This window comes from Glycine max, chromosome 17 (assembly GCF_000004515.6).
Source record: "Glycine max cultivar Williams 82 chromosome 17, Glycine_max_v4.0, whole genome shotgun sequence".
NCBI lineage: Eukaryota > Viridiplantae > Streptophyta > Magnoliopsida > Fabales > Fabaceae > Glycine > Glycine max.
The window spans coordinates 8,457,212-8,483,095 of record NC_038253.2 but is presented as its reverse complement, the minus strand read 5'-3'; the positions used below and the strand labels follow the sequence as shown (position 1 = coordinate 8,483,095).

Genomic DNA, 25,884 nt, shown 5'->3' with positions numbered 1-25,884 from the left:
TGGTTCCCAAAACAAGTGTTTGCAATTGATTTTTCAATCTAACTGTTTCGATTAATATCCCTAATAAATATTATTTTAGTATTAATATTATTTTCTTTCATCTATAACTATTAATAAAAGTAATCACTCCCTTATGCATTCCATTGGATAATTTTACCTTTAAACCACTTTTTAAATTTTTCTTTTAACTTACATTAATTTCTCATTATTTTTATATTATTAATTTTTTTATTGTCATTTTTTATATTAACTGTATTTAATTTCTATTTTTTTATTATTTAAAAAATTTAGAGAGGCTCTTCCCCCAGTCTATTTAATAAGGTTAATTTTGTAGAACTATTATTATCTTTTATTTATTTATTAAGTTTTCTTGCCTGTGTTACAATCTAATAAATCACTTATTTTGGAATGGAGAGAATAAGAATTTGTTATCTTCTTTTCAGATTTTTTGAACATTTTTTATTATTACTTAAAATTTATTAAAATTTACAACTTTTTTAAAGCCTATCTTATTTAACGTGACTCACTTATTATAATTTTTTAATGTATTTTAATTAATAATAGGGTGAGTTAAGATTGAAGAATATGTTACAAGTACTCTTTTTTTCTGACTATTTTACAAGGACTCTTCTAAATAAGAAATAACAATTAAGAAAATAATAAAGATTTTAATTAAAATTGCAGTGAAAATGTATTAATAACATTAATATTATTCTTTTTAATAAATATAATTTTCAATTAATGTCAGTACAAAGAGATTTGTAAAATCGTTGTTAATGAAGGACCATGGAATATCTTTAAAAAATTCTCGTTCTGATTTACTAGTATTATAAAAAAAACAAAACAAGCTCGGCTTGGATAACTTATTGCTGATAAACAGCTATTGAGCAGTCAAAATTCTAGCATTGAATGTGAAGGAGAAAAATGTCTCATCCACATGTGGCAAGAAATTAAAGGTCACTTTCAATTTTGTAGAATTTAAAATTTGTCATAACAACTGAATGGTACGCATCGGAAAACAAACAAAGCTAGTAGTCAAAATCCTATAGGCCCCATTAGGGGTGGAGAAGAAAAGAACAACACTCTCTAATAAATTGAAAACAGAATTTTCATGTATTCTACTATCTCTTATTTTATCAACCACCAAGTGAAACCAATTTTCAGTTTCACCTAGTGCCACTGAGCTAGCTAGCTTTAGCTGCATGCCGAAAGAAGAACATTTGGTATATGAGCAAATACAATAGATAGAGGACCAACTATTATTGGCTTTCTTGAGTTTACATATAGAGGATCCAAAGGAGGAATTTCACCAGCTGAGTTTACACTTAAAATTTTTCCATTTAGCAACATGGTTTGGCTATGTAAATTCCTGTCTGGTGCTGTTAAATGGTACTCTCTTCTTGCTGGTTCACCAACTCTTCGGTATGGTAACTTGTTAAATTTTAAGGCCACATTGACTTCAACAGTGGTGCTGTTGTCCAAGTTGAGTACTAGTATTGTGATCCCTTTCTGTAAGAGAGTATCAAATTAGATTTCACATATAATACATCTACCATATAAAGATACAGAATTTCACTTACGGATTGCTTTGCACAATGTGCATAAGTTCTTATCTTCTTTGTCCCATAGAAGGTAGTTGAGAGGACACGTCCTCCCATGAGTCGGTGCCATAGAAGTGCACTGTATGAAAGAAAGTACATGACCAAAAAAATGTTATAAAACAGCATTATGAATGTACTTCAAATGGGACCCCACTTAATAAAACCCTTTGTTCTATTAGAAAATAGGTTCCTTCACAAAGTGGCAAGCAATTAACGAAGCAAACATCACACACATGGGAACACAATCTGATATATCAGTCCATATTTAATTGTTTATGCTGTTTCATTGTTCAACTATGAAATTCAATTTTTAGTACCTATAATAGTCTGGATTTGGCATGAAAGTACTAGTATTCAGCAAACCATAGTTTCCTCCTATCAAACTTTGTCTGCAGTATGTTCTGGTGTCATAAACAGCTGACATGCCAAGTTGGTCTAAATACCTGTGATTAATATGATACCATTAGAGAATAAACATGTAAGGAATCATTGATGAAATTCACAAAGCAAGGGGAGTTACACTAACCAGAAGCTGTAGACAAATGCATCAGACACAAGGTGATGGCCACTATTGTAAGCCCCTCCTGCTTCACCAACCCATGATTTTACTGAGGTTGCTGAACTTTGAACTATACTTTTCAGGCTGCTGAATGTGTTAGCCTCTCCATCCAGATAGGAAGGGTCAAGAATTTTTTCAGTTATGTGGTCATCAACTCCTGTAAATAGCTTTCAGTTATAATCAAATGCATGGAGATTAATAAAACAAGATAAATTTATATCCAGTTTTGTGGAAGATACCTGGCCCAAGGTTATAAATGTGGTGGGTGACCACATCTACAGATTTACCAGATTTGCTTATAAATTCCTTGAACCAATCCGAGTCAAAGAAGCCTCCAGGTGCAATGACTAGTGGCTTATTATGTTCAAACCCTCTATATGCATTTTCAACTATGTTTCTTAAAGCACCTACATCAAAAGCATATTGATCTGCTGCAACACTTGCTCCTATTCCATTTCCACACAATTCATTACCTGCCCATAAAAAAAGCTCCTTGTAGTTAGTCCATACACAAGATGGATTTATTCATCACGGCTTATTCAACAACACAATTAATTCTAAAGATGGAAAGTTACCATTTTTCTTTCTTTTAGTAAAAAATATTTGATAACTTACAAATATTTACATAAGAAAATTAAATTTGTGAATGATTGTCATTGTCAAGTGAACTCATGCCTTGTGATAAGGATAATGAGAGCCTTAATCCTTAAGAAATCCCCATTTTCAATTCTAGTCTTATTGTGTCAGTAGTACTTACTATTTTGGTATTTGTAATGAGGACAACATACACTTACCAAGTTCCCAACCATGAATGGTGTACTTCTTTCTGACTGTGTATCGTATTAACGATTCAGCATTGGTGTAGTTCCAAGGTCCAACTGCAGAACCAGACTTTATAGATTTTCCAGCAAGAGCATTTAATCCAAAGACAACCTTAACCCTGAAATATACCTATTATTGGTGTTAAAGTCGTTAAAAACACAGTTGCCAAATCAACAAGATGAATCTATTTAGTCCTAAACAAACACATGGGTAACAAGTCAGAAGGGAAAACTGATTTTACCCTGCTTTTTGGAAAAAGCTGTTTAGCTCATCCCACCTATACATCGGTAAGCACCCTTGAGTGAAACCAAACATTTCATTCGCATTCAAAACAAAAGGAGTACAGGGTTGACGACAATCTTCAGTTCCATATATGACCTTGTCTTGCAAAGTGCCACCTAATCTAATTTTCAAGGGTGAAAAGGCTGAAAAAACATTCAAAGGCAAAATGAGAAATGAAGTAAATTGCTGTGAAAATAATCCAGATATAAAATTCCCTCTTACCTTTTACTGCATTTAACAAAATTTTGTTGTTGAGGTCCTGCATGAGATGAAAATTATAAGATGTAAATTCATTCTGACCTTTAACAACTGTATCAGATTCTGAAAGTTTATGACAGGACCAGAACCTTTATTAGTGGTAGGGAGGGGAGGGGTATACACTATTAGTATAATCTCATCATTACTTGGTCAGAAAATTATAATTTGAAAAAAAATACATAAATGTGTTTGCAGGAGATATTTTTTCAGCTGAGCTAAGCCACCCTAGACGCGCATTCAGAGTATCATTCTGAAGAGGAGAAAAAAAACGTCATCATGCAGAGAATGCTATTTATTAATAAATAAATAAAAAAGCAGCAAAAACCATTTTATTATTCTGAAAAGAAAAGAAAAACCTTTTGACAGATTCAGGAACCATAAGACAAGAAAAAAAGGAAGACAGATTCAGGAACAATAAGACAAGAAAGAAAGGGAAAATACCAGATTGAGCAGAGAAGCATGACCCCAACTGCATTTTCCATAGTCACATTTCTGAGAAGGCCACCAATCCAGGGTTGCACAGATAGAATCATCATCAATCCTTCCAATAGCAGTTTTCCCATGAACTAAAACAATCCCTTCCAAAACTTCACCTTCTCTTCCATACACAGCACCCACACCAATGAAGCTTAAGCATGCCAAGTACATCCAAAGACACAGGCCCAGAAGCCTTATCTGAGAACCCATTTCCAGAATCAGCCAAATTCAAGATCTTTGTGGTTTTTTTTTTCTCAAATGGGCAACTAGGAAGCCATAGAACTGAGGCTTTGCTACAGCAGCAGAGTTTTTTAGTTGCAAGCCAGAGCTACAGCAGCAGAGTTTTTTAGTTGCATGCCAGAGAAACAAAAGAGTTGTGATAATGTAATGACATAAAACTTCCTTCGCAGGAAAGTTATGTTATTTATGTCTGAATGTTGCAAATGCTGTTGGAAAGACAGTTCATTTCATGTGTACATTACTGCAGGCAATAGCACTTATAAGTTATAAACTGGTATCGGTTTCAAAAGAATCTTTTTTTCCTTTTAAGCCAATTAATTATTCACTGAGACGGCTATTTTCTTAATATTGCATTAACTAGAGTATAAGTATTTCACATATTAGCATTAGAAAATTTGAAAAAGACGGATCTCGGGTACTAACCTAGATGAGAATTTAGACTTTTCTAATGTAATAATAGAATCAATTACTATAATTTATTGTTCACCAAAAGTTAAAATTTATTTTCTTTTATATTTAGACTTTTCTTGTAAATAAAGTAGACGAATATCAATAGTCAAAACGATCATTCCTTTCATATTAGTAATTAACAAAAAAATATAATGATAGCTATTAATAGAAAAGTAAATACTCATATGTTTTCTTATTTAAAGAAAAAACAATCTCTGTTTCTTTTTCAAATAAACATTTCTTCTTCATCTGAAAAACAGGGATTAAAACCCCTTAATAACGCGATGTTTGTTGCTGGTGGGGTCAGTATCTCCTTTCCAGAAAGAAAGTACAAAGACAAGTTGATCTGTTTTCAACCAAGGCAAAACAACAGCATCACCACTTGCATAATAAAACTAGAATGAATGATGTGAAAGGTCTAAATCAATCTTAAAAATTAATTCAAGAAATGAGGATGGTCTCTTACTTATATATTTTAATGTAAGATTAACTTTAATCGATGTGAGACTTAAATTATTTTTAACAGAAACTAAAATAAAAAATGGATTCTAATTTGGTTGCACTTTGTAGTCGACAACTTGTGTATTTACATTTATTTTTTGTTTTTTTAATACAGTAATTTTTTATATATTGTTTTTTTAATCATTTTGGTCTTATACTAATCGTCAATTCGTCATACTACACCCTGACTTTCTAAGTTGTACATGATTGCGCGTAGTGTAAATATATGAATATGATGATGGTTACGCTTGAACTATCTTTGTTTAATAGTTTTATGTTCATTTATTTTTTTTTACTTATCTTGAAGTGATTGAGAAAATTCTTTAACTTTAGAATATTTTTTTGTTTTGTATCATTCGATGGCTTAATGAGGGGACTGGGGTTAGTAGGGTAATGTCAATAGCTGGTAGTGATTTGGACTTGGGATGAACTAAGTGAGGAAGGCTTAATTTGGTGGGCATGCGACGGTACTATTATTGGTAGCGTAAGGCATTGGCATCTTTTCACATTGTGACATTGCTTTCAAAGCCACAAGTGGTGTTGTCTTAGATTGGTTTGGACCAGAAAACGTTTGTGTTAAACAATTAAACAACTTTAAAGAAGGTCTTGATTGAAGCTTCAATCACTTTGTTTTTGTTTTCTTCTAATTATGTAACTCATTATTCCCCTTTAATTTTCCAATACTTATGCTAAACAAAGCGCTCGTAGCCCAGCAGGTATTTTTCAATTCACAAGTAACGCTGAGAACGGGAAATTCTTAAAACTAGAATAACTTTCTTTAAATTTGTAATGTAATGTGCAACACACGTGGTGTACTTGGTGTTTGCATGCTAATTTTCAAAGGAAACTGAAAAATATTGCAAATGGTTAACGTGATGTCAGTAGTACTTACGGAAAAACATTATATACTAGTATATGAAAAATTATTTGATTGTGAGTTGTATCCACCTTAGTCCATAGTACATTTTTGTTTATGATTATAAAAAGAATTAAAAACAAAGAGCCCTATTACATTCCTCGCACGTGTCTAACAACAAATGGTTCTGTTACATACAAAATGAGAACAGCTTCCTACCGGTCCACGTTCTGTGATGAGTAAAATAGTTGGCTGGCATAAATGAAGACCAATCGATAATGCATAAACATAATGCTTCAAAAAAAGTTATCAATGAATATTAATTATTAAAATGTTAATGTTATTAGTAAAAAGAATCAAACTCGATAACATCCCAAAATATCAACAAAGGGTAACGCCCCACAAAACAAAATGTTAATGTTATTAGTAAAAAGAATCAAACTCGATAACATCCCAAAATATCAACAAAGGGTAACGCCCCACAAAACAAGAAGTCCTCAAATTGGTGCCGTGCCCACCTAACGTTTGTTGTTTTGCAGGATTAGTGCATAAATGTAACTAATTTGGGTGGAAATTATAAGCCTAAAAGTGTTCCAATTTAATCAAGTAGCAAGTGTCTCACTCAATTATACATGCCAGATTGAAAATGAGTTCATCTACTCCATTAGCATTAGCTTGAGGTCTAAAGCATTAATTTGTTGAGCTACTACTACTATACTTTCTCATATGCACCTCCGAAAAAGCATCTACATAACTAGGGTTGATGGATATAATTGGTTTATTGGGTCCATCTTTGATGTTGCCATATTGTTTTGAATTTTAAAGTATATCCTTCGTATCCACAACTTGAGACAATTTGGATTAGGATGAATGGGAGCAGGGCCTACGCAATCAACTACAGCAATGTTATTTGTTTTTTTTTTTCCTTTTATTTCTTAGATTAAAGGAAAAGGTATCATTGTTTGGTGAAGTATTAGTTCAGTCCAAGCTGACCTTAAAAGTTACAACTGAAAAAAAAAATGCATTTTTTCCTACCTCATCTGTTACCCACTACACCACATTAATCTTCATAAATCATAATTAACAATATCGACAACATATACTTTAATATTTGAAACGTATATTTATGCATGCATCCCGTTTATGAGACCCATTATTTTCCTTTCTCTAGGATTAGCTGTTCAAACCTTTGACCCAAAAGGGAACACTTTGAGGGAACCCAGCACGCGTTAGATTTTTATATGCACCTGCCCAATAACCAACATATTAATATTATTTTTATCAAACATATTACTAATATTTTGATGTTTACAATAAATATATAAAGCTGGAATTTTTGTTACAAATAGATAAAAAAAAAAAAAAACTGAACTTGGAAGGATTTTTTATTTGGGTCAGAATGCCTGTCACGCCCCTCTAGGTTCACTTCTAGAGGAAAGACATCAATTTTACCAACTTTCTCGTTGACGTTGAGTTGGCAATTTATGCAACTGCAGTAGTTTTGGCCTTTGGTTTTATGTTAACAGCTTCGTTTGGAAATTGCAAGCGTTACTGACAGCAAGTATGTAATTTCATAATAGAAAGAAAGTTATGAGCCCACTTGTTTGTTATTTTTTCTGTTACACAATATTTGATATGGTAATACTATTTGTATTGTTAAATATCATTGAAAATTAAATTTTGTAGAAGTAATGTTTCTGATTATATCAATTAAACGGAAAAAAGTAAACGAAACATAATTTAAGCTTTAACTGCAGAAACAAAATTGTTACCAATACAGAAAAATTAAATGATTCACATTTTTTGTTATGATGAATTAATTAAAATGTCAATAGCCTCACCCAACCAAAACATTGTTCTATCTTCACATTTTATTAAATTTGATTTGTGAAATGTGAATGTCTTATTAGTTCATAAAATATCAAATTTCTTTTGATATTTTCTTTACTTTCTTAAACAATTGTAAGAATATTAAATTAGTTATAGGTATCATTTAAATATTTTCAAGGTAACTACCAAAATAGTTTCTACAAAATCTTATACGAGTATTAAAAAACAATATTTTAACAATTTATGGATTAAGAAAAAGTTAATTAATTTCAGTGTTTATCGTTGGACATTGATAAAGATTTATATTGCTGGTAATAAAAAAAATTATTCATAGGTTAATTAATGAATAAATATATATTCCCAGCCTATGCTGTAAAAAAAGCTTCATTAATAAAGATATAAATATATTTTTATTCAAAATTTTATTATAAACTTTGTATAAAAAAATATTTCAGGAACTTTTGTTGAAAATAATCAAACTAAACACATTTTCTTACCTAAAAAACACATTTTTAATATTTTTATTTACTGAAAATTGAAAATAAGCTAAACCAAACATTTTTTTTTCTAATTCTCAAAAGAATTGAAAATAAAATATTTTTTCTGAAAATAAAAGTAAAATATACTCCATAATTTTCTTAAAACCCCCTTTGAACCCTAACGCCCAGCAGTACAGCATCGTCGCCGTCAACACACCCTCCGTCTGCCGGCGTCGCACCTCGCACGAAGCCACAGGTTTTCCCAATTGACTCATGGATATATTCAAGCCTTTTTTAAAATAAATAAAAATTGATTTTATCATTATGTATCATTGATTTATTCTCCCCGTGAATTGGCTACACTGCTATATGTTTTCACTACCCTGTGAATGATGCGGAACAATTCTTTGTTTGTAACACTCTAGGCTCAAAAAAATATTTTCTTTTCCCTCTTTTTTATTCTGGGTTTTCTGATTATACACTCTAGCCTAATGAATAACCAGTAATCAGCTTTTTTGTTTATTTTTTCCCCGAAAGTGAAAATGAAGAGAATGATAGCGTTGGGATTTGAGGGTTCAGCAAACAAGATTGGTGTTGGGGTAGTGACCTTAGATGGCACAATTCTGTCAAACCCACGCCACACATACATCACCCCTCCTGGTCAAGGCTTTCTTCCCAGAGAGACAGCACAGCACCACCTACAACACGTTCTTCCCCTCGTCAAATCCGCTTTGGAAGTCGCACAAATCGCTCCGCAGGACATTGACTGCCTCTGCTACACCAAGGGTCCCGGCATGGGAGCTCCTTTGCAAGTCTCCGCCATTGTTGTCCGTGTTCTCTCACAGCTTTGGAAGAAGCCGATTGTTGCTGTCAATCACTGCGTGGCACACATCGAGATGGGAAGGATTGTAACCGGTGCTGATGACCCTGTTGTCTTGTATGTTAGTGGTGGCAACACTCAAGTCATTGCTTACAGCGAGGGGCGTTATAGAATCTTTGGAGAAACTATTGACATTGCTGTGGGGAATTGCTTGGATCGCTTTGCAAGGGTCTTGACGCTTTCCAATGATCCAAGCCCCGGATATAACATTGAGCAGGTGGTGCTCTACTAAAACCCTATTTGAATAGACTTTTTCACAAGTACTTGTAAGAGAAGAAAATGAATAAACTTCTCTGTAAGTACTTGTAGGAGAAAAAGATAAGAAGGCAAAATGAATTGATGTTTTCCATTAAGTTAAAATCAACTTATGTAGCTCGGCTTTTGAAGAAGTTAAGTGAGAGAATTTTTACAAAAGTTAAGTGCATAAGTTGATTTTAGCTCATCAGAGAGCTTTATTCATTTTATTTTATTATTCTACTAGTGTTTATCGAGAAGTTTATTCAAACAAAGACTGACTTGTTTTACATAGTTTAGGCCATGTGCATGATATGATATATGGGCTATTTTTGTTATCCTTTTTAATGGAATTGTCTTACCTTAAATATGAATTTTTTTTCTCAACTTGGCTTATGTAGTTTTATTATCCTTCAGCTTGCAAAAAAAGGAGAGAAGTTTATAGACCTGCCTTATACTGTTAAAGGGATGGATGTATCTTTTAGTGGAATATTGAGCTATATTGAAGCAACCGCTGCTGAAAAGCTAAAGAATAATGAGTGCACTCCTGCGGACTTGTGCTACTCTCTGCAGGTGAATTCAATTTGTGCTGATCCCTTTTTCTCCTGTTGCATTAAATTAATGAATAAATGAATTTGCAAGTTGATGTATTTTAGTATGTTGCAGGAGACACTGTTTGCCATGCTTGTGGAGATAACGGAGCGGGCTATGGCTCATTGTGACACGAAAGATGTGCTTATAGTTGGTGGTGTAGGTTGCAATGAGCGGTTGCAAGAGATGATGAGAATCATGTGCTCTGAACGCGGCGGAAGATTGTTTGCCACCGATGATAGATATTGCATTGATAATGGAGCAATGATAGCTTATACTGGCCTCCTTGAATTTGCTCATGGTGCATCAACTCCACTAGAGGATTCTACGTTCACCCAGCGGTTCCGGACAGATGAAGTGAAAGCAATATGGAGAGAAGCAAATTTGGAAAATTTGAATGGGCTTGCAGAGAAGAGTATTTGATTTGTCAATCTTGAGGTGCGATCCAATAGATTAGTGTAACATTGATTTTAAAGTGAAGATTTATGTTTGGGTATTTTTATTCTAAAAGAAAGTTAATTGTAAAATTCAGTATGAAATTTTCGATCCAACACAAAAGTTACTTAAATTTACTTCAGTTCAGAGTCAATTCTTGAACATGAGACTAGACATCTGAACATTTACCTAAAATTATATCAGCTCATATTTTAACATGATTTTGAATGTCTTAACGTAAATCAAACACGCACTAAATGTATGCTTAGTTTTGCCAAAAAAATATTTTCCATAGTCAAACTTAGGTGGGAAATTTGAATAAATTGTTGTGTTAAATTCATTAATTAAGATCCACGACCCTGCTTTCTTTTCTCCAGTTTTAGCATAATATGTCAAAACTCAAAAGGACTTGACTGCATCATTTGTTACTATTTGGTTTCTACTAAATCTGTGATAAAACAACAATATAAATTGAATATTTCGTGTTTCATAGTCTAAGGAATTTATTTTTCCTCTGACCTCACAGGTTTGAGCCTGAGTGCTCATCAGTTTGTCTAAACCAATGTCTATGGAAAGCCTTTGCAGTTTGTCCTGGTATTGGTGACTTTGCAGTAACTCTTTATCTCTCTTAGGACATATACTGGTCTAAAACTTATCCATGTAATATCTATGTGTTCACTAAGGCAGTCAATCTTTAGGCTTTGTTTATGTATTGGCCTGCAGATCAAGTTTGCCTCTGCATTTCACTATTGGTGACAAGCACTGAAAAATTATGAAACATAACATTTTCAGCATATCAAGTAATTAGGTTGGTCTTTGGAGAATTTCATCTATTACCTTAATAACCCCCTCCTCCATTCTTCTCTCCATTTTAGCCCATTTAATATAAGGATTTTACAGTTCTGCATCTACACAACTCACTTGAAAAGAAAGTTTTTTTTTTAGAGCACTTGAAAAAAAAGTTAGTTCAAGGTCTATAAGAGGTCATCCCATAACCTATGCAAAAACTTATATATATATAGAGAGAGAGAGAGAGAGAATGCCATGGTTTTTTTTGTGAATAAAAAAAATAACATTGAAAAAGAAAGTCCACGTTGTTAAATGCGATCATATTTAAATATTCGGTAACCGCATGTGTTCCTATCATAAACTTTTTTCTTATGCTTTTAATTGAAAATTTTAAATATTTTTGGTAAAACGAATTCAAACACTGAAATAGTGTTTCCCCTTATAACACTCAACCGTAATGTAACCTTTTTTAAGGCTTATTAATTACTTGCATTTTTAAAAAAAATCATTTTAATTTATGTTTGATTTTAGTCTTTGATTATAATTATTTTTATTTATTTATTTAAAGTTTAAGCTCCTTTAAAAGAAAAGAAAAAATCAGTAATTCTTTAACGATTATTTAAGGCACCAAAAAAATGGGGGAAAATTAAGTATCAAAATATTTGTTATTTTGTTTGAAAAAAAATGTTATTTTTTGGCTAGAAAAAATTGATATGGGAACACTATTTGTATTCTTAAATATTCACTTATATATATTATTGAAGATTAAAAAGTAGTAGTAATGTTTCTATTTATATCAATTAAATGTATAAAAAGAGTATTTTTTTGCTGAATATGTATAAAAATAATTTAATAATTATGCACTTACACTATCATTTAATTACAAATTAATATTGTTATGACTTTTAAAGTAGTTATAAAAAAAAACAATAAACTTATCATATATAATATAATCATTTATGATTAAATGACTATAAAATTATCTTATATGCATATCATTTTTTGGATCACATGATTATCAAGATTTCCAATTGCATGATCACTTTAAATAATTATGTAACTTTTCAAAATACTCATAAATTGTGTATTTTAATCTTAATAATTTATTATAAAACCTAATAATCAATGTTTATTTTTGACTAAAAAATTTCTCTCACTAGATGCATCCTCTATCTCTCTTCTTACACAAATATTAATACATAAACTAGATTCTTATATCTTCTCCACAAACTTGGTTAACAAAACAGCAACTTAACATACAAATAAATTATAATATTAGATGCCAAACATTGCAAGTAAGCCCATCGAATGTGATTTTCGTTTTAAGAAATGTGGGACAATGATGAAACAGAAGTGTATGGCAGATCGATCATTCCTTGCAAAAAAATCCTTTCAGTGACTGCCAGCATGTGAGGAAAAATCACATAAAGGATCGCATCCGAGGCCTGGTTATAGACTGTGCCCCATCAACATATATGGTTGTTCCAGTCATGTAGCGTGATCCATCACTGATTAGGTAGATGACTGTAGAAGCCAGATCATTCTTAACATCAAGCCATCTCTCAAGTGGTGCTGCATCCTTCACAAATTTTTCTGCCCTTTCCTTTCCCACGGATAATGGGAATTCATCATGCAGGTGCAGGCCACGAGAAATTGCATTAACTCTGACCTGGTACTTCCCTATCTCCAAAGCCGAAGCCTGAAGAAAAACAACTAGTATTCAATACAAATAAATTTAAAATGTATTGTAGTTATATAGAGGACAACATCAAAGAGTATTATTAACCAGACTTTTCAATATCTCCAAATGTGAAATGCAATCTAGGATTGTATGATAGCCTGGTAGTTAATTGTGCAGCAATAGTGTATATCAGATGCTTATATATGAGATCTTGAATGACCCAATCCTAGTAAAATGCTAAAATATCAGAAGTTCAGTGTTGAAGAACAGGAACTTCCAGCATATTGTACTACTAATATGGGCATAACTCAAGCCAAAGTGCAACAAGGTAAATTCATTGCAGCAACAGAGAAACAGTAGTAAGTGTTCACTTTTGTCATTCGAGATAACGTTATCATATGCTGAATTATATCATCATACCTTATAGCATCTCTATAGTAGCCACACAATTTTGTTAACCAGCCAGAAGCATTCCAATTTGACTTTAAATCATGTCAACTGATCAAATAACAGTGCTTTCGGAAACTAATTAAAACAATTTAATAAAACAATCACCAAATCCTTTGTTCATATATCAAATCTGAATCTTGCCACCATGTTGCTCACTCTTCCGTTTTGTTCTAATCACATGCTTTAGTTTTAAATTGATGTAAGCTGAGAATAAAAGCAGTCCCCAATATAGAAACAGATTACAAGGATAAATAACATATTTAATATATAAATTAGGTCAATTGAAGGTTGTAACTAGTGTTACTTACCCTAACTAACTGCTGCACTCCAGCCAAGGCAGAGGCATATGCAGCAGCACCTGGATAAAGCCCCCTTTCAGCACCAACTATGGAGGTTAAAAAGACGATGGAGCCCCCGGTGTTGAACTCCCGCATCTTTCGCCCAACAGCTTTTAATAGAAACCACGCAGCCATAAAATTAATCTTCACTATTTTCTTGAACTCACTCTCAGCTAACTCAAGATGATCTTGCATTTTTCCTGTTAAGAGTGACTCCTTAAGCCGCAATAGCAATACATGAATCATCAAATATCATAATACTAGTATTAATCTTTTACTTTACCTTCGTAAGCGTAGCAGTTGACAAACGCATCCAATTTCCCCAAAATCTGGCACGCTTTATCCACGGAATGATGGAAAGTCGATTCGCTTTGATCCTCCATGTCCAATCCAACGACCTGCACGGTGCCTCTGTCTGCGAGGGAGAGGGAATCCATGATTTTGTTCGCGATGCTCCGCAGGGAATTCTGATCTCCCAGCAAAACCAACCTGAATCAATCATCCATCAACAAATTACAAATTCATCATTCAAGAAATAACAAACGGAAAGTGATTGGAAGCGGGAGAGTTCCACCTGCACCCTTGCTTCACCAAATGGAAGGCAATGCCTTGAGAAATGTCGTCGCCGTTGGAGGTAAGCAACACTCTCTTCCCTGACTTCTCCATTCTTCTTCTTCGTCTTCTTCGTCAACCACTTTCCACGTTCTTCCCTCTATTCCAACACCTTTTTATTCTAATGGGATCAGGAGTAGACTCCAACGACCTTTTTTCATTTCATTATGTGATTTTCATGGGAAAGATAGGTAACACCAACATTCTCCACCACCTCATTATGTGATTTTTTTTAGGCTTTTGTTAGGTGCATCCACTAATAGTATTATTGTCCGTGCACTCAGTATCCTTTAATAATTCCATAAGTGTCTTTTGTGTTTTTTCCTTTTGTGAATCATCTTGATCATAAGAGATTGAATTTTTAAAAAAATTTAAATTTTATTAAAACGGATTATCATTAGAGTAATTAATTAATAATAAATAATGTAGATATGTTTTAAATTTTAAATGACATTTCTAATTTACTAAGGCAATAATAATGTAACATTTCTAATTTACTTACTTCCATTCATAATATTTCGATGAATTTCAAATGAATTTGGAATAAATTTTGGATCAAGTAATTTAAACATAATTGAAAAATAACATGTAAACATTAACACTAATATTATAAACTAATATTATTAATCAAAATAACTTAAAACATACAAAATGTTCAGTCAAATACATCGTTCAAAACTAATAATATGAAAGGTGTCAATAAACTATGGTTGATCCGTGCGCCGCCTACGTCAAGACTTGGCATGCACATTGCGGTCTTCTGTGACACCCCTGGCAATCCTGAGGCATTTTTGGATGACCTTATGTGTCGATGTGCCCGACGTGACTTCATTTAGGTTGAGATGATGCTCCAACGTCTCTGCGATGGCTTGGCAAGCCTCCTGTTAAATTGAAAACAAACGAATTATACAAATTAGTATTAAAATAATTCAAGTAAATGACATACATGTAACCAAATATTAACACTTACCGTTGCATGCCTGGGCTCGTTCGCATCAGAATCCGCATGTGTCGATGCTGGTGTTGACTCCTTAGGGATACGTGACTTTGGCACCTGAGGGATATGTCTGGGTTGCGTCGCAGATGCATCTCGAAGAGGATCTGATGTCTGTGGCGCAGTCATGAATGGATGCGATATCACGAAGAACTAGTCGATGTAGTCGGGTGCACACTGAAGTGGCATAACACATATGTCACCTGCTGGCGCCAGATGGTCTGAGTAATGCGTCCACCTATCGTCTACGTCATCAAATGACACCCATGAATCGACAGGGTGTGCAGGAATGCACTGGACGTATCTGAACTGACGCATAACCCTCTTCGGTCTGTATCTGACAACAACAGGCCCCCAACGGAGTTGTCCTGAGAAACATGAAATCAGATGAAACTCCTGGACCGATCGGTGCTCCGCATATGGCATCCAGCAAACATTTGGAATCCTGAGATGATCCAGGCGCTGCCTGTACATCGCCGTAGATATCTTCTTCACAATCTTCTTTGTGGCAATCCACCGACACGCACGTGGTGACACCTCGTCGTAGTTCGGATCAGCATTGCACTCTGCAACTGACGAAAAGTGCGCATATATTCAACACTACAAAGGTTACATGAAAATCATACAAATTTCAAATGAACGTCTGAAATAAAACACCCTCATTAAAATATTTTTGTAATTAACTTATGAAAAACATATTAATTACCTGTAACAACGTGATGTAACCAGCAACCTGTCGGCTGATGCTGATACTAGCATCATTAAGTCGATTGTACATATGGACGAGGCCAACAGCTCCCCATACATACCTCCTAGTCTGAGTGAGGTCACGTAGGGCGTCTAAGAACACAACATGAACATGGGTTGCACTCTTATTAGTAAAAAGAGTGCAACCCAGAAGATGCAGAAGATAAGCACGAGTTGCAACTGTCTAGTGTTGGGTCTGACATATACGCTGATAAATGTCTCGTACCCAAGACAGGTGTACGTATGGTCCGCAACAATGTACTGTCTTGGCCATGACTACCTCTGGTGAGACCATCAGTAACTCAACCAACATCAGCATCGCCTCGTTGATGTGTAGAGGCTGGAAGGCATGGAAGTCGCCAACGATCGACAGATGAAAAAGAGACGTGATGTCGTCCAACGTGATGGATACTTCCCCTACTGGAAGATGGAAAGTGCTCGTCTCCCGATGCCACCTCTCGACAAACGAGAATATAAGTCCCCGATCGCCGGTGTCTACTAAACACGCGATCAGATGACTTAATCTTGTCCTAGCAACCATCTCTTCAATTGTAGGAACAGGCATGCCTAATTTATGCACCTTCCTCCCATGGGAGGATAACTTCAACTCAAGACGTTCCTGAATTGAAGTATAAAGGAACAGACAATTTGTTCAAATAATGTTTTAAAGTAACCAAAAACTCAATAAAAAATAATACTTAACAGATAACTTAAATTGAATATTATAAATACTTCTCCAGACCATAAGCTGGCTGCAACATGCTCAGCATACTCCGTAAGCATTGATGGGTCCCTGGGTCCACCAGGAAATCCCTCAGCCTCATCTGCAGCATCCTCTGCACCGATATCCTGTGAGTCAGTCTCTGAACCGGTGTCTTGTGTGCCAGCATCTACCATCGACTCATCGCCAACTACAACAGGCTCAGCCTCTGGTACTACAGGTGAGTCCGTAGGTACCGCAGCCACATCATCGGTAACAATGACAGGTACCCGTTGCCTGCGTGTTGATGCGGTCAGCCTTCGACGCTGGGGAGCACCATCAGAATCATCACCATTCCCTTTCCCTAGACCTCTTCCAACAACCCTACCTACATCACAACCTAATCCTCTAGTCTTAACCATGATATGCAAGTGTCTACCACAAATTCCATCACTAAATGGCATCATTTATTTATCTTATTGCTAACATAGTTTATGACTCTATTTTATGGTTAATGATCTATTATACAACAACTTCAGGAAGTTTTGGACCTAATTAGTTTACTGCTTTGAGGCATATGACAAGCACCATCACAAATTCTTGTCTAAATTTAAGGATTCTAATCCTTTTTTGGCCCATGAGAAGCACCATATGAAAAGCCCTTAAAAAAGATTACAAGGTTCTAATTTTTTTTAGCATCCTTTTGGAATTCTAATGAGTGACTAAATTTAACGGCTTGAAACACATAAGTAGGAAAAACTTTGAGCAAAACTTAATAGTTTGTGTTCAAAGCAAAGCTACACCCTAATAGTTTGTGTTCCTATTTTCAATTGCATATTCACTACCATGCATGATATAAATAAAGTAATAAACCACTAAAACCTTCAAAATATAAATTCACACCAAACAAAATATCTTAAACAAACATTATACTTTCATACATTATACAGTACAAACCAAAAAACCTCAAAACCAAATTTCAAAACAATAACTTAAACAACCATTATACAATATCATACTTCAGGCTAAAAGCTTCAAAAGTAACCCTAAGCCCTTATTAAAAACCATTTTTCGTTAATTGTAACCTAATTTAAACTTTTTAAATTTAAAAAAGTTTCTTGCGGATCAAGTTGATCCGCGTGCTTCTTGCAGATCAAGTTGATCCACGTTAAGCTTGCGGATCAACTTGATCCGCGCGAAGCGCGCCTGAATCCTACCAAGTGCGGATCAACTGAAACCTACGGGGATCATCTGCATCCATACCCTATGACTACTGCGGATCAAGTATAACACAAATACGAATCAGCCAAATGCATACGCGGATCAACTACCCTAAGCACTACACAAAAACCCCACAATGGAAACACAAACGACATCGAGGGAGAAGATTGCATACCTCAACAATGTCAATGCTCTGAAGAAGAAGAAGAAGAACAAAGCAACGGGCCAAGGAGCGAAGGAGAAGACGACGCTGCAGAACGGAGCTGGGTGGAAGAAGAAAACCAAGAAGCGCTGGATTGCTAGGTGCACAGGCCACAGGGTTGCAGAAGAAGGAAGAAGGTCGCGGAACAAGAAGATGAAGCGCGGAAGAAGAAAAACCGTGTGGGTGGGTGCAAAACTTTTTAAAAAAATAAGCAGAGATATTATTGACTTTTATTCTTAAGTGTTGGATACACCAGCAATAATGTTAGGTGCACCTAGCAACTCCCATTTTTTAAGATTCATCAAAATTACATTAATAACAATTAAATTAGTTACTTTTAATTAATAGTAATATCATAAATTTAAATTTTGTTTTTAAAAACACCTGTAGTATTAAATAGTTTAAGTTCTGATGGTATTTAATGTTATTATTTGCAACTTAAATTTACTTTTAATATATGTATAATATATAATTACTGGTATATTAATCTCAAAGTAATATATATATATATATATATATATATATATATATATATATATATATAATTAAATTATTTTAAATATGAAAATTCGTTCTTAATTTTTTTTTTTATTTTGAGAGTGAGTATTTTATTTTATTTTTACTTTCTCAATTAGAGTTTTTCAACATTTATTTTCTTTCCATAGGAGATGTATTCATGCACTATCTTTCCATCCACCAAAAATATCTTTTTCAATAATCTAAGTTGCTTTCATTTTATCGATCTAGTTTGTAAGGATCAAGATTCATCTCAATAAGTTCTTTAATTACTTCTTTACGTTTGTTAGTAGTTTAATCTCATGATTGTATTTGTTTCTTTAATCTTTTGGTCATCGCTCTAAAATCGTAAAACTTTATTACATCCATATACTTTAAAATTGCCTCAAAACTTAAACTGGCTGTGAAAAAACTGCAAAAAAAAATCATTTTTAATTTTGTAGAAATTTTAAAGGTTTTATGTCTAAAAAGATTTAAAAATTACAGCTTTAAGGATCAGAATGAGATTTATTTTTTACATAAAATGTTTTAAATTATAGAGGATAAAAAAAATATTACAACTAAGTAGCCCCAATTTTGTTTGGGGATGTTAGGTAGCCTCCAACAATCTTTTTGTTTAGGAATGGTAGGTAACATTCCCACTATATTATTAAAATATATATTTAAATTATTTTCGTCACTAAACAAATAATTAATCCAATAATACTAATGTAATTAAATTACTAATTAAAAAATACTGATAATTAAATAAATAATATAAATATTTAATAGGAAGAAAAACTTCTATTAACATAAAAGTGTATAAATGGTTCTTGGGACTTTTAAGAGGCTTAAACTTTTCTGCAACAATCTGAATTTCCTTGCAAATTATAAGATAAAATTCTTCTTAATCCCTCTTTCTATTTATATAATTATATGCATCATGGTCCACTTGACTCAATAAGTAACCCACTAATTGACTAACTAACCCGTAATCAATTGCTAATAAAGGTTATCTAACAATATATTATTCGCCCCCTAAACATTCACATTTTCCTCAGGGTGGAATAGTTATGAAAGCTGTTAGAAGTTGTTTGAAGAATGGTAACCAAGCCAACCAAACTGTTGAAACTCAAAATTAACTTTGAATCCTTCTATATCAAACACAAGCATGTGAGTGTCTCCATTCTTCTCTAATGTTATGTTTTTTGCAATATTTTTGCCCACAAAAAACAAAGTGTCAATGCTGCACCATGGCATGGCGAGGGATGACAGCTGCCATTAACATGGTGGCCACAGCGCTAGCAATGTGATGTGAATAGAAAAAAAATAATTATAATAATCTTTTCTCCTTATTTTAGTAACTTCGTTACACTGACACCCCTTGCTCCGTCACTGTCCTCATTCCGTCAATGAAAATTGATCATGCACATGCGTTTAGGGTCGACTTCGTGGGTTATCTTGATTTGTCTCTACATTAGCATAATTGCATTTTCATTTTGATTCTTTTTCATCCACTTGGAAACACGATTAAAGAATGCATTTTTTCCTATCTAATGCAATTTGTAGTTTCAATTAGGTGCAATTTTTTTCAGTTTGTGTTTTACATTGGGGTGCTGTTGGGTACTTTTAGATGGTCTTGGGCGGTGATGTCTTATCTTTCCCAAATGAAGAGTGATAATTTTTTTAAGAGGTTTTTAAAAACTGATTTTGGACAAACACGACGACCAATAAAAAATTTGGCAAACCCTAACACTCTACATTTGGGGATTTCGAATTTCAGAGGCTACACACAAGGAAATGAGTGAGAGACCAAATTTTCGTTGGCTTAAATTGCAAGGGTAATTTTGGAATTTCATAAAAAATAACACCATCAATAACAGCATTGGATTAGAGACAAAAGAAATACAATTTTAAATAAGAAGTGGCATGTAATAAGTAATAAACTGAGGGAGGTCGGTGTAATTCTAGAAATGGCAGACTTACAAGCCCAACGAAAAAGGAAATGAGTACCATGACCTGAACCATTTTTGCCACAGACTACAATGCCTTCCAAAGCTAACAACATCGTAACATGAGAATATACTAATGTTTATAAGTTATGATATTAGACAATAAAAGCATGGGGTGACAGGTCCAAGCTGGTAAATCCTTGTCCTAAGAACTAAATTTGACTAAAAACTAGAAAGCATTACAAAAGGCAGGAAGATGACAATTTTTTCATACTAGTATAATTCTCATTTCCTCTTCTTAGAAGGTGGTTGTGGAGACTCCTCATCTTCATCATCATCCCCTTCATCTTCATCATCTTCATCTCCATCATCTTCATCATTATCATCGTCCTCGTCATCATCCCCATCGTCATCATCACTCCCACCTCCACCGTTGGCCTCAGGATCATCATCAGAATCAGCTTCTTCCCCGCCATCATCACCAGAGAAATCCTCGTCTTCTTCGTCATCATTGTCGTCCTCTCCATCATTCACATTGTCATCATCATCATCATCCTCTGTATCACTAGCATCCTTGTTTTCTTCAGAAGTATGTTTTCCCTTGCACAGTTGGTCTAAAGGAAACCTATCCAAAAATTAAAACAAATCAGGATAATTGGATATACCAAATCAAAACAATCACAACACCATTAAGTAAGATATGTTCATTGTTACCTTCCATCCACCATCGGTGACACTAAATTATTGACATCCGTAAGGAGAGATCCAGTCTGGGGAAAACACAAACAAGAAAACAAGAATCTTTACTTCCATGCAAATGTTACTGTTTGTATAGTGAAGAAAATGTTCTAATGTCACAGAGAAAAATAGGCCAGTAACAAAGCTCATGGCATACACAAAGCGGAGGTGCAATGCAATTATACTATGATCTCAACATTGCAGTTTGATAATCTGTGCACAGCTTCAAGCATATTCGCAATGATGCACAAAGCCAGAGAGTTTGTAACAGGTAAAAATTTCAATAAAATTTATCACAAAGAATAGAGGGATGGAAGGACAATTGGGTACAATACAGTGAACTAAAAAATAACCTACAGTAGCTATAAAAATAAAGTAGCAAAAGTTTCACTTTTTGACAAGCTGAAATTGCAAAGCCATCGAGAAAATGTGGTGCAGACACAATCATAGCAATTCCCTGTTCAAGACAATTAAAAATCTCCTAAACTTAGCCACAAATGTCTAGTTGGAATCCCTGTCGACATCTTGCTCAATAAACTACTGGTGCTAAAGGTATCAATAGTGATGGAAAAAAAGCATATTAGATATAGCTAGTACTAAGCACATCATGAACTACATACAGCATATTGAGTAGCAGGCTAGGCTGGCAATACTAACATCACTAAAAGCTAACAAGAAAGAAGAAGCAGCAGCATGAGTGGTGTGGGAAGCTGAGGCAATCAGTTGACATGTCAAACAAAAAAAAGAAGATCTAGCTCCATTCAGTGCTGGTTGTTCAATACTCAGATTCAAATTGTGTCCTAGCCACTCTCCAATACTAATTTATGCAAGAATACACAACGAAAGCCTTGTTCATGAATTCCACGGAAAAGACTGCCATTCTCAGGCACCCATCAAGCAACAGTAAGAGTTGTGTCCCATTGTTGCAATCTATTGACTCTTATTCTAACTAACACAGTTCTAAATATACCAAAAAAAATCAAGCAAAAAGATCTCGTAAGAAATATAAAAAGTTATTAATCTTGTAAGTGACAACTTCATCAAAGAAATCATACAAACTATAACGATAAGGAACATTCTAGTAAAAGAATTGAACTAAAACTAATGAACAAAAAAAAAATGAGATAAGCAAAGAAAACTGTTGCAAATATATGTAAACCCAGTAAAGCAAAGAAATTTTCCACTGAAATTGTTGCAAATATATATAAGTTGTGCAACTGAGATAAGCATAGTTGAGGAAAACGTAAATGTCTGGTAACGAAAGAAAAAAGGGATTTTTTTTTTCAAAGCAATACCAAGATGACAAAGCAAGCAAGAGATTTGGCAGTGGCAAGGAAAGTGTCAAGCACCAAAGCCTCCACAAAAGAGCCAACCCACAAAATGTTATTCTCAAAGCTGAGACTTTGAACCTCCATTGCCTGTGCTACACCGCAAATTTGCTTCAGCACCCAACAATGAAACCCAAAATATAGAGAGAGAGAAGAGACAAGAAGTGTGTGCGGGAAACTGGGGTTGGTCCCGTTAGGGTTTTTGGATTCAAATTGATGTGGAAACGGCGAATTATTAGTTTCCACGTCATCGTGGGAAACGTTTAATTTAAACAAATCCACGACATGAAACGTGATACATAAATTAAATTCATTGTTATAATAAAGGCTAAATAGTATCGTGCTTACCTCAAAAAATACAAAATTTAATCATCCAAGAAGATAAAAAATGAGACAAATATATTAAAACGTTAATAGTAGATTATGATTAATTATTATATTATAATTATTATAATAATTTTTTTTAACAAACTCGTAAATTAGATTGAGTCTAAAAGAAAAAAAAGTACACGTTTTATAAATTATAAATAATTTTTTATAGACTCTAATTGATAAAAGTTTCAAGTAAAAAAAAATATTTATTGTAAGACATTATAGTTAAATTAGGTTCATGAATATTTTTAAGAAAAATTACAATTGCAACGACACTCCTAATTTCTAAAAAATACTCACCTTCTTTGGAATGATTTTTTTACGGTTATGATCTTTTAAATGATTAGTCAATAAAAAATAATTGTGTATGATTTAAAAAAAATAAAAATCAACAAGCTTTTATTGTAATTTGTAATTTGATGTTATTACATATACTAATAAACATTCATATTTTATTATGAAAAATTTATAAAAAAAATAATTAAATAAATAGTATTTGATTAAACAAAAACAATGATTTTCTTATCGTTTTATAGCAAGATTTTTTTTTCTTTTTTTTATGTTGATAGTATTTATTCAAGAGTTAACAACCAAATGATTATTTTTTTTGTAGTTGAAGAAAAGTAAGAAGAATTCGTTAAAGTAATAAAAATTTACTTTCATTAGTGATATGTTATGCATGTCTCAACCTTTGATGAAGCTTAAAATTATATAACGGAAACAGACACATACACACTGATATGATATAGCTCTTCCAAAGTTTTGTTGCAGTCATTGTAAATTTTTCAAAATTATAATAATCAATCATAATCAGACACAGACACACTGATACAATATATTTGTCGCACTTTTTACATTTTAGGTGACTAATTTTTCATTTTCATCTTTCAGAACACTACAGCGGGTGGGAAAACAAAAAGTTAAAAAATATTATGACAAATATGTCCATATAATTAGATATGGTAATGTTGACAATCATCTTAGTGATAAATTTGTTCCACTGTGTGTGTCACGTAGGCTATCTTATTAACGGTGACGGATGAAAATTAACGTCCCAATATATTTTTCACACTTTTTACACTTTCTGAAACTAAATCTTGTATTTTAATCTTTTAAAGATACATTTATCAACAAATTACACATTAAATAACAAAAGTGACTATCTATCCTATAATAAAAAAAAATCAATAAACTCATTCATGTGCTAGTGCTATTCCCGAAAATACATCAAATTAAAGACAAAAAAGATATATAAAAAATATAAAAATAAAATAAATGAGTCTTCTTTTTATAATCACAACAATGAGGATCCAAATATAATTCCTTTTATATCACATTAAGAATTTAATGATAATTTATTTTTGAAATAAAGTTTGTAATTTGAACATTTTTTATTGATCTTAAGTTAATTATAATAAATTTTATAAAATAAATAGCATTTAAAATTAAATTAAATGTATAAATTCTCTTTTAAACACATTTTAAATAATTCAACGAAACTTATTATAATATTTTGATAAAAACATAATATGCGGTGTTGGATACTGTACAAACAATTAAATACTAAAATTAATGAATATCTTTCTATCAAAAAAAGTGATTTAATATCTAAAATGAATATAAGTCATTCAACACCAAAATTTTTGAACAAAAAATCATTAAATCTTTTGTTTTTTAAGATTTAATTTAAGAATATTATTATATTTTATCATTTATCTTAAAAAAATCCATAAATATAAGAGAGAATCATGGAAAAATATGAGAGAAAAAAAACTATTTTTAAAAAATTAAATAATAAAATACAATAATATCCTTTAATTAAATTTTAAAAAACAAAACAACTAATAATTCTATAATCCAAAATTTTCTATGTTGAATGCGAATACATTTCAACTCAAATGGATATTAGCATTCTCATATATATATATATATATATATATATATAATAAAAGCAAAAATGTTATCACCTAAAACAAGATTGTAGCTAAGCCAATTAAGTTTCAAGATTTTTATTTGTTCAAATCAATCTTCATTCAAGCTTCTATTCTCTCTTTCGTTCTCATTCGTTTGAATATTTTTTCATCTTTTAAAGTGGCGACCTTCACTCTCAAGTTTTGACATACACGTGGTAAATCATCTTATATATATATTTTTAAAATTTAATATCAACTATATGGTTTAACAAATTGTAACTAAATATCATAAATTAATTTGAAATATAAATTTAAATATGTTTATAACATGTATTTGATATATTATTTATTTTTAATATTAACTGATGAGTTGAATTTAATTTTTTATTTCTTTCCATCTATCGTTTTCAAATTCTTATTTTTAGTTAGGAATAATTTTTAAAAAATAAAATAAAATTTAAGTTAGAACTTAGAATTAAAGACCAAAAACACGAGTCATTAATACTAATTTTATGCGGTTCATGCTCATTTGGGACACATTATTTGGAATCACATATTGCGAGAAATAGACCAGATTGCTGATAGATTAGCTAAACACGCTTTAGGTGTTGATGTTAATTTTCATGTTTATGTTTTTGCTCTTGATTTCGTTGTTTTGGAGTTAAGGGTTGGTGTTTTTACATTTAAAAAACATAATATACTACTAGTTATAACTTTTTTTATTGGCTAAAATATTTTTTTCATTTTTTTATATTTTTAAAATTCATGATTTTAGTTTTCTATAATTTAATTAAGATATTTTATCTTCTCTTTTTAAAAAATTCATGTTTCTTTATTTTTTAATTGAGACATTTCGT

General features: G+C 32.6%; 5 protein-coding genes across 5 annotated transcripts; 1 reads left to right on the top strand and 4 right to left on the bottom strand.

Moving 5' to 3' along the window:
- Window positions 1–955: 955 nt before the first annotated feature.
- LOC100792087 (heparanase-like protein) lies at window positions 956–4,458 on the bottom strand. Its single transcript, NM_001255040.2, has 9 exons — window positions 3,964–4,458; window positions 3,487–3,523; window positions 3,224–3,407; window positions 2,955–3,100; window positions 2,400–2,633; window positions 2,128–2,317; window positions 1,919–2,044; window positions 1,581–1,680; window positions 956–1,509 (listed from the first exon to the last, which is right to left on the bottom strand). The coding sequence occupies exons 1-9, from the start codon at window positions 4,207–4,209 to the stop codon at window positions 1,195–1,197; spliced, it is 1,578 nt and encodes a 525-aa protein (NP_001241969.2). The 5' UTR covers window positions 4,210–4,458; the 3' UTR covers window positions 956–1,194.
- A 4,054-nt stretch (window positions 4,459–8,512) lies between these two features.
- On the top strand, window positions 8,513–11,289 carry LOC100791556 (probable tRNA N6-adenosine threonylcarbamoyltransferase). Its single transcript, XM_003549674.5, has 5 exons — window positions 8,513–8,611; window positions 8,893–9,452; window positions 9,887–10,042; window positions 10,136–10,498; window positions 11,022–11,289. The coding sequence occupies exons 2-4, from the start codon at window positions 8,898–8,900 to the stop codon at window positions 10,481–10,483; spliced, it is 1,059 nt and encodes a 352-aa protein (XP_003549722.1). The 5' UTR covers window positions 8,513–8,611; window positions 8,893–8,897; the 3' UTR covers window positions 10,484–10,498; window positions 11,022–11,289.
- Window positions 11,290–12,476: 1,187 nt separating this feature from the next.
- On the bottom strand, window positions 12,477–14,577 carry LOC100791032 (levodione reductase-like). Its single transcript, NM_001255941.2, is given in 4 exon segments — window positions 12,477–12,983; window positions 13,724–13,953; window positions 14,037–14,242; window positions 14,328–14,577. Coding segments are annotated over 4 exon segments (807 nt in total). The 5' UTR covers window positions 14,420–14,577; the 3' UTR covers window positions 12,477–12,704.
- A 935-nt stretch (window positions 14,578–15,512) lies between these two features.
- LOC102664936 (protein MAIN-LIKE 1-like) lies at window positions 15,513–17,228 on the bottom strand. The gene is made up of 4 exons (XM_006601374.1): window positions 16,839–17,228; window positions 16,369–16,725; window positions 16,086–16,230; window positions 15,513–15,931 (listed from the first exon to the last, which is right to left on the bottom strand). Exons 1-4 carry the CDS (start codon window positions 17,226–17,228, stop codon window positions 15,513–15,515), a joined length of 1,311 nt encoding a protein of 436 aa, XP_006601437.1.
- A 3,361-nt stretch (window positions 17,229–20,589) lies between these two features.
- LOC100790510 (prostatic spermine-binding protein) lies at window positions 20,590–22,980 on the bottom strand. Its single transcript, XM_003549672.5, has 3 exons — window positions 22,710–22,980; window positions 21,391–21,446; window positions 20,590–21,301 (listed from the first exon to the last, which is right to left on the bottom strand). Exons 1-3 carry the CDS (start codon window positions 22,827–22,829, stop codon window positions 20,962–20,964), a joined length of 516 nt encoding a protein of 171 aa, XP_003549720.1. The 5' UTR covers window positions 22,830–22,980; the 3' UTR covers window positions 20,590–20,961.
- Window positions 22,981–25,884: the final 2,904 nt, after the last annotated feature.

What these genes read in the sequence shown, in the direction of transcription:
- LOC100792087 (NM_001255040.2), bottom strand. Translation starts at nt 4,209, where the DNA reads ATGGGTTCTCAGATAAGGCTTCTGGGCCTGTGTCTTTGGATGTACTTG. An exon ending in GCATTTGTCTACAGCTTCTG is followed by an intron (nt 2,045 to 2,127) that starts GTTAGTGTAACT and finishes TATTAATCACAG; the next exon opens with GTATTTAGACCAACTTGGCA. An exon ending in CCAAATCCAGACTATTATAG is followed by an intron (nt 1,681 to 1,918) that starts GTACTAAAAATT and finishes TCTTTCATACAG; the next exon opens with TGCACTTCTATGGCACCGAC.
- LOC100791556 (XM_003549674.5), top strand. Translation starts at nt 8,898, where the DNA reads ATGAAGAGAATGATAGCGTTGGGATTTGAGGGTTCAGCAAACAAGATT. An exon ending in CCGGATATAACATTGAGCAG is followed by an intron (nt 9,453 to 9,886) that starts GTGGTGCTCTAC and finishes ATTATCCTTCAG; the next exon opens with CTTGCAAAAAAAGGAGAGAA. An exon ending in ACTTGTGCTACTCTCTGCAG is followed by an intron (nt 10,043 to 10,135) that starts GTGAATTCAATT and finishes AGTATGTTGCAG; the next exon opens with GAGACACTGTTTGCCATGCT.
- LOC102664936 (XM_006601374.1), bottom strand. Translation starts at nt 17,228, where the DNA reads ATGGTTAAGACTAGAGGATTAGGTTGTGATGTAGGTAGGGTTGTTGGA. An exon ending in CCAGCTTATGGTCTGGAGAA is followed by an intron (nt 16,726 to 16,838) that starts GTATTTATAATA and finishes ACTTCAATTCAG; the next exon opens with GAACGTCTTGAGTTGAAGTT. An exon ending in CATCAGCCGACAGGTTGCTG is followed by an intron (nt 15,932 to 16,085) that starts GTTACATCACGT and finishes ACTTTTCGTCAG; the next exon opens with TTGCAGAGTGCAATGCTGAT.
- LOC100790510 (XM_003549672.5), bottom strand. Translation starts at nt 22,829, where the DNA reads ATGGAGGTTCAAAGTCTCAGCTTTGAGAATAACATTTTGTGGGTTGGC. An exon ending in TTGCTTGCTTTGTCATCTTG is followed by an intron (nt 21,447 to 22,709) that starts GTATTGCTTTGA and finishes TGTTTTCCCCAG; the next exon opens with ACTGGATCTCTCCTTACGGA. An exon ending in TCACCGATGGTGGATGGAAG is followed by an intron (nt 21,302 to 21,390) that starts GTAACAATGAAC and finishes ATTTTTGGATAG; the next exon opens with GTTTCCTTTAGACCAACTGT.